Genomic DNA, 7,838 nt, shown 5'->3' with positions numbered 1-7,838 from the left:
TTTTTTTTTTTTTTTCGTTTTCTCGCCTCGTGCCGTTGTATAATAAGACAGAGATGACTAGAATAATAGATAAGAGGAAGTATTTTTTTTTTTCATTTGGGACGCGAGAAGCTTTCTCTTCGGGATACCGAGCAAACATGGACAAACGTGGACAATTTCTTTTGCTTGCTTTCGCACTTCCCTCCATTTACGTGTTTTAAATTAGATCGAAAATTGAAAATGGAAAAATGAATCGAAGAACTATTTATAATATATATATTTTAGATCTTTTAGATAGATTTTGTTTGTACAATTTTTTTTTTGTAAAACAAAGGAACAAAGGATATGATAATCTTAAAAATTTTCATTGAAATTTATATTTGTTTGGCGGGTAACAAAGCGTCTTATCTTTTTGCAAAAATGATTAAAATATTATTGTAATTATCGATCGCGATAAATATATTTCGTTATCGCGAACTTTGTAATTTTCAATAAAAAAAAATACGTTCTACAATATAACGAAGAAATAATTAAAAAAAGTAATGGTAGTAAAAATTTCGTTTAAGATATCGAAGATTGAATATAAAGACTTTTACACGAAAATTATTTTTCGAGTAAAAGTTAATTTAAATTAGACAATAATTTAAATTAAACATATTAAGGTAATCGTGTTACATCGAAGAAAGGAATGTCGTAAACGAATCTGTGTTTTCCATCGTGTACTTTTCTACATGTTGAGCAACCGGTCACGTGTAAATAAAAATTTCACTCTATCGAAAATTCGATCAATATTCTTTTCTCGAAGATCTTAAACGAAAGTCAAGGTTATATTTCAGAGAATATAATCGACAAATATAATATAATAGTCATAATATTTTTTTTTTATTTTTATATTTAATTCTGTAAAATATCAAATGTTAATTATAACAAAAAATAAAACATCCTGATGGTCGATTGCCTTCTTCGCACGATACGCAATAATATACAAATGCAATGATTATAATCAGATAATCGCTCGTTTGAAAGAATTACAATCTTTTCCGTGCAAATAATACGATCAAGTGTAATTACGTTCTCCAACATATTTCTTTTTTTTCAGCTGAATCCAATCTCGTCGTCCCGGATGACGATGAATTTTACAAAAAATTCCTGCGTCCTTGCAAATGGTATCCAAAGAATAGTTTCGAGTTGGTGAGCAAAAAGCTTTTTCTTATTATCATCGATTGTATATTAAAATTACATTTTTTTTCTTTTCTAAATATAAATAATAACCGGTGTGGTAAAAAAATCGTTTCGATTTCACAGATGAAAAGATATTACAAATTCAAGTTGAACAATCCTCGCTTCTATCTCGATCTCACGCCCAGCAACGAGCAAAAAGTGTTAAACTCAGATATCACGATATCGTTACCAGATCGAACGGCAGACGGTTGCAGAGTAATTTTAATTAACACTGGGAAACGATGGAATCCAAAACTAATAAGCGGCGATGAGATATTTCGATCGACGATATTGTTAATAGAAATGGCTATAAACGAGCCGAAAACGCAGGTACGTCGACGAAAACTCGAGGTTTACGATCGATTCGATTTTCTGTTTTTCATCAAGGATGAGACGCTTAAAGATGAAAAGAGTAGAGTGGTTTGCTAAGACTAAAAACTCGTAGTGTAGAGACGAAATCTTGTTCGAAATATCGTTAAATTCTAGGGGGGAGGGGAAGGCTAACCTGAATTGCGCAATAATTCGTGCTGTCCTTCATAAGTACGTATTTGGTGTCGTTAGAAAAGTACGCTTCGTTCAAGCCTACCTAATACCACTTTGAAAAAAATGTCTAATCATTATTATTCCCCCTTCTCTCGAGTTTATTTAATTTTATCTTTCCTTCTTTCTAATTTTATTTCTATCTAATCATTATTATTTCCCCCTTCCCTCGAATTATATTTAATTTTATCTTTCCTTCTTTCTAATTCTATTTCTTCTTTTATTTTCAAATAATATTCAAATCATTCTTCCCACGTTCTCATGTGTAATTTGTTCTCTTCCAGATTTGCGGAATGCACACGATTATAAATATGGCCGGGTTTTCATTGAGCCATATCACACATATCACTCCGAGTTTCGCCGCGGCGGTAACCGAATGGCTACAGAGATGTTTACCCTCTCGAATAAAGGGTATACACATAGTGAATCAACCCTTCATATTCAAGATGGTTTACGCTATTTTTAAACCTTTTCTTCTGGTACTGTTTTATACAATTTTATCAGTTTCATAAAATTTAATTAATTAAAAAAATTAAAAAAATGATACGATAATATATTTGAAACGTGATTAAGATTTAAGATTCTTTCTTTCTTTTAAACGAAGTAAAACAGAAAAAAAGAAAAAGATTTTAATGCAATACTTTTATCTCATATTGATTGATCGATTGATAACAAATTATGGATTAATCGAGAAAAAAAAGAAATAAGTTTAATAATATTTCTGTGAAATAATTTCCTTGCAGGTGGATAATTAATGTCTGAATATGAATTGAGGATGGACTAGTAAATGCATGCATAATTTAAATATATCGCCGTGATTTGCGAAAATTTATGTTTTTATTGTATTTGAAATTTACATCAGAATACTTTTATAGGAGAAGACACGCAAGAGGCTTCACTTTCACGGAACCGACAGGGAAGCTTTGATCTCTATCCTCGGAGTGAAAAATTTACCTACCGAGTTTGGCGGGGAACTCGAGATGCCGAACGAGCCGATCGGCCAACACATCTATGAATATATGCACAAATTCGAGAAAAAATTCGAAGGTAATCCACATCCTTTCATTTTATATTCTATTTTTTTATTTGAAATATTAACGAAATATTATATAAAACGTACTACATATATATATAAACATATATATCGATAATAAAGATTGGAAAAAAATACATTGGTAAACGAGTGAAACAATATTTATCGAAGTAGAATTTTTATCGATCAAATAATACTTGTAAATCAATTCTCGTGGAATAGCGCAGTTCTTTGATGATATAAATTTTTGCAAGTCAATAAAATATAATTTTCATGTTTTCCTCTACGATTAATTATATATCATTTACAATTTTAATTATTAATGTGATCCATCCATCCAATAATAATTATTTTATATTTAAATAATGATTTCAGAAAAGTAAGTAAATTAGTCCTGGCATATTTCAGTCTATTCTAATATATTGTTGATAATTCTAATGTCTTCGATATGATAATCCTTCGCGATTCAAAAATATAATGATATGATGATATGATGAATATAAAAATCACAATTCTCATTGTAGATCGATCTACTGATAGTTGGATATTAACCTTGAGTAATATTCTATTTTTGTGGATATATTCGTAGCACGTGTAATTACACATGCTACGTACATAGTTACATCGCGTAACGTACTATTGCCGAACAGACTTGGTTGCGTAATAATAATAAATCGTATAATTTTCTTCGTCGACAGATAATTCCAAGTTTCAGGATATATAAATATAAAATTGTTTGTCGTGTAAAAAAAATTAATTGCGCTTCAGAAAAGCGTAGTTAAATATATTCTTAATTATATGTTATAATTTTTGCAATCGTTGACAAATACTGTTTAAAAATTTTACTTTTGAAAATTATTATTGGTTCTTTTACTCGTTGTAAAAAATAAATAAGAATGTTTGACGATGAGATGTTAAAAGTTTATCATTGGAAAAGAAAATTTTTAAATTATTAATAACTTTTATCGATGATGAGATATAATTTCATAGATAGTATTTTTCAATTATGATCTTAAATTATCTTTCTCAATTTTTTAAATTATTAATAATTTTTATCGATGATGAGATATAATTTCATAGATAGTATTTTCCAATTATGATCTCAAATTATCTCTCTCAAATTTTTTTGTTGCATAAACGGCGATAAAATAGCTTCCATTTCAGTTTGATAATATAGGAAACTGGAAAGAAAGAATTAAATTAGATTAATAATTAGATTAATATCCTATTCAGTGAGTATAATTATGATATTTTTTGATTTTGCTTATTGTATTTCTTTTCTTTTTTTTTTTTTTTTTTTTTTACGATAAATTATTCATAAACTCGCTTCATGAACGATTTCGAATTTTCTTGTTACAGAAGCCAATAAATTTGGATATATTGTGAATGAAAAATGATTGGAGGATTGCTGAATCGATTTAAAATGCGATGAAGTAACCAGTTTCAAGGTAACGTTGTTGATAGATCTCAATGTGATCGAAACAAGGGGTAAAAGGGTAAAATCGATGGTGAGAATTCGAATAAATCATAATTTGAGTATCAAACTGGTTTATGGAATAAATGGAGGAAGATCAGAGATCCGAATTCTATTATTGTTGCAACGGATCGATGATCTTCATTCTTGTGTGTGTGTGGGTAATTTTTTTATTTTAAAAAATAAAAATAATATCGAAAAATAACGGTAATCAGCTTGTATTTGTTTTTTTTTTATTATTGATATAATAAAATAAATTTTTCAATTAACTTTGAGCGTAATAATAATAAATGAAACATTAATGTTATCGTTCCACATTTTTTTTCGATAAAAGTTATATTTAATCCGCAAAATTATCACGTCTCATCGTGATGATTGCAACAATTATTGATCGTTTATCACATAATTGATTGATTATAAAGGAACGAAAAATATTTTGATTGAAAAATAATTGGAATAAAAATGTTTCACTTCAGGAAGAAATAGTTGCAGAATTTGATACAATTATCGTATATAATTACGGATTCGTATATATAACAGGATCTTTTAATTAAGTACATATTTCATAAGCGTATACCCTTGAGATAAACCTCTTTGTCCTGACAATAAATTAATCAACAAGTTTTACAAATTTATTAAATATATCAGCTGGTAATAACTTGTGAAGCCTTTTGAAAGACTTCTCGTTTTTTTTAAATTATCAAGTTATTAATAACGATAAATTTAAATCGATTTCATCTATTAACAGAGAAGTTCACAAAAAAAAAAAGGAAACATTATAACATTAAAGTAATACAAAAATAATATTATAAATAATAAAATTATTTCGTACAAAATTATCTTAAAATATAATTTTATATAATATATAAAATCCCTTAGAAGAATTAAATTTCTCTCTCTCTCTCTCTTTCTCTCTCTCTCTTTCTCTCTCTCTCTTTCTCTCGATAACAATATTCTAATTCTAATCTTAATAATATGGACAATACAATAAACTGGAAAAAGTTTGTACTTCTTTTCCCATTCCTCTCATAAAAAGTATCATTGTTTAATTCATCGTATAATTTAAATTGCAATAATATTATAAAAGGTCAAACTAGCAATGATCCGCTTATAAGCAGATAATAACAGATAACTAAGTAGGCTATGCGCTGAATCCAGATCAGCGTGTTAACGAGAAAGTCCACAGCCGACAAAGTTTCCCAAAAAAAAAAAAAAAAAAAAAAAAAAAAGAAGAAGAAGAAGAAAAAATTGATATCTTCACATCATCTCTCTTTTTACATCCTCGCATGAAGGCGCATCGAAACGGATGAATTATTTCTTATAACCGTACGAGTTGATTGCTGGAAAAGAGAAGAGAAGGATCAATTATTATTAAAAAAAAGGTAATATTCGAAATATAAAATAACATCTTCTTCGTTCAATATCCAGCAATAACGAATAACTTTTTGCGCTTCGATTTCTTTAGTGCTTTTATTTGAAATTGAAGAAGAGGATCAAGAGGATTTGTCGTACCATCGTACTCTTTGTCGCATAATAATAACAATTCCAACCATTGTGGCCCCGTTATACGAGGAAGTTGCAAGTTTCCACCGTAGCAGGCTGGCAAACATTTGGGGGAGATGTATTGGTGCAACGATTTCCGATCATTGCCGTGGAAGATCAGCTGCAAGTAATCGAAGCCAAGCATTGATATCTCAAACCTTCACTTTTACTTTCAGTTTTTACAAAATTAAATCTACTTTTTCTTTTTTTTTTTTCAGAAAATGTTCGAAGAAATGGGCTGTCAACTTACCCTGTTCTTCAATTTATCCCTAAGGAACGGTTTGAACAGCGCGAACACCATGTTAAACACGTATGGCTGATTAACGATGTGTATATTCTTTATTCTGAGCGGTACGGCGTCCTGCAGCCAATCCACTATCCTTTTGGCGAACGCGGGGGTGAATTGCCAAGCCTGTTGAAGAGTGAGCCCGTCCATGTCGAAAACGACTATCGCGCCCGCGATCTGAGTGGCCGGCTCCAACATGGCCGCCTCCACGTACAGCACGCAACCCTTGAACACCTCGTCCAGGCTGCACTTGTTGTGCTTCCATTTCTTCCCCAACTCTATCACCAGTATCCTTCGCCCATTTTGATCTCGATTCGGCAACACAGACAGAATGTTTTGCTCGAATATATTTTTCTCTTTGCTCGGTTTCAAATTGTCGTAGACGTTCGAGTGCTTCACTTTGAAATTGTAATAATTCTTAACCAGATTCAACGCCGATTCCGGATAATACTTGCAAGGCCTGAGAAATCGGATCAGCCAGGCGTCGTTCTCCACGGGGCATTTCAAATCTGTCTCGGCTGTTGAGAAAAGAAAGAGGAAAAGAGAGAAAAAAAAAAGAAATTAGAATCGTGGAGAATTGAGGTTTTTTTTTTTTTCTTCTATTTTTATTTTACATCTACAATCGATTATAATTTTGTCACCTTTTAACAATTCCCTAAGTCGGGCGATCGCATCCTTCTGAAGTTCGGGCGTCTCTCGAAGTTCGTTCTTCGCTATCTCTTGCAACTCCTTGCCAGGTGGCCCAAATTCGACCTCGAGCGTGAAGTCGCCTACCTTGATGGAAGGAAGTTTATCCCATTCGGTCAACGTAGTTCCTAATAACAAATTTATGCATTGTAAACGTGTATTTATCATCATCCTTGTCACTAATACGTTATAAACGAAATTTCATCTACATGTGGAGGAATGAGTGGGGAACGAAGAGGGATACGTTCATGTAATTAGAATGATTACAATAGCAATCTAATTTCCCCCTTCCTACTAACAATGATTTTCCATTTTTAACAAGGGTTCATATAATTTTTTACTTCTTTCGTATCACGGATACAATTATATTACATAATGGTATTCGTTGGTAAAACGATTCAATGTATATCATAAATGTAAATCATTCCTTTCGTAAACACATATATTTCTTAAACAAGAAAATTATGACAAAACAACATTTGAAATTTCTAAACACGAAATATCCATTCAATTCTTTTCTTTAATACATATATATATATATATAAAATAATTTTAATTTTTGATCTTTTGACAATTCGAAATTAATAACTCGACATAATTGAAACAAATCGCCTCTTGCAAACATAATAAACAAACATATCCATCGCGTCCATATCTTTGCAAATAAGATATAAAATTATTCGCGGAGAAAATAAAAGATCTGATATATTATCCGAGCGAAGATTCAAACTTTCACACGGCTACTTTCGAGAAAAGGAAACCATAATAAATAACGAAAATATATAAGAATATAATAATCCTCGATACTAACTTTCCATATCTTTCACCTTTCAAATTTTTTTCTTTCCCTCTTCCTTCAGCTTCTCTCTTCTTGTTCTCGATTTGTGCACGCATGTACGCGCAAACACACACACACACACACACACACGACGGTTCACAGTTTTCCGCAGCGCAAGGAGAATCGAATAATAAATTCGGCCGAGTGTCATTCAGCTTGCTCGCATCGCTACTACCGATCGCGCACGCTTCACTTTTTTAATTTACTTACACAGATAAGCTGAGTAATCATACGACGA

General features: G+C 31.0%; 2 protein-coding genes across 3 annotated transcripts in view; one reads left to right on the top strand and one right to left on the bottom strand.

Moving 5' to 3' along the window:
* The window catches only part of LOC102678026 (alpha-tocopherol transfer protein-like), a 5,165-nt gene extending 713 nt beyond the window's left edge, over positions 1-4,452 (top strand). The window contains exons 2-6 of the mRNA XM_006614019.2: positions 1,079-1,170; positions 1,285-1,530; positions 2,025-2,219; positions 2,616-2,787; positions 4,133-4,452. Of these exons, the coding sequence (XP_006614082.1) occupies positions 1,079-1,170; positions 1,285-1,530; positions 2,025-2,219; positions 2,616-2,787; positions 4,133-4,170 (743 nt within the window). The 3' untranslated portion in view covers positions 4,171-4,452. The remainder of the gene's footprint in view (positions 1-1,078; positions 1,171-1,284; positions 1,531-2,024; positions 2,220-2,615; positions 2,788-4,132) is intronic.
* Positions 4,453-5,304: 852 nt separating this feature from the next.
* LOC102678159 (alpha-tocopherol transfer protein-like) overlaps positions 5,305-7,838 on the bottom strand; it is a 12,919-nt gene continuing 10,385 nt past the window's right edge. For both annotated transcript variants that reach the window (XM_031509665.1, XM_006614020.2), the window contains 4 exons: positions 6,717-6,890; positions 6,040-6,593; positions 5,760-5,910; positions 5,305-5,587 (listed from right to left, as the gene is read on the bottom strand). In XM_031509665.1, coding sequence (XP_031365525.1) covers positions 5,559-5,587; positions 5,760-5,910; positions 6,040-6,593; positions 6,717-6,890 — 908 coding nt within the window. In that variant the 3' untranslated portion in view covers positions 5,305-5,558. The remainder of the gene's footprint in view (positions 5,588-5,759; positions 5,911-6,039; positions 6,594-6,716; positions 6,891-7,838) is intronic.

The sequence above is a fragment of the Apis dorsata genome, unplaced genomic scaffold (assembly GCF_000469605.1).
Source record: "Apis dorsata unplaced genomic scaffold, Apis dorsata 1.3 scaffold_169, whole genome shotgun sequence".
Taxonomy (NCBI): domain Eukaryota; kingdom Metazoa; phylum Arthropoda; class Insecta; order Hymenoptera; family Apidae; genus Apis; species Apis dorsata.
The sequence above is the reverse complement of the archived record's forward strand: the minus strand, read 5'-3'. Positions and strand labels throughout refer to the sequence as shown.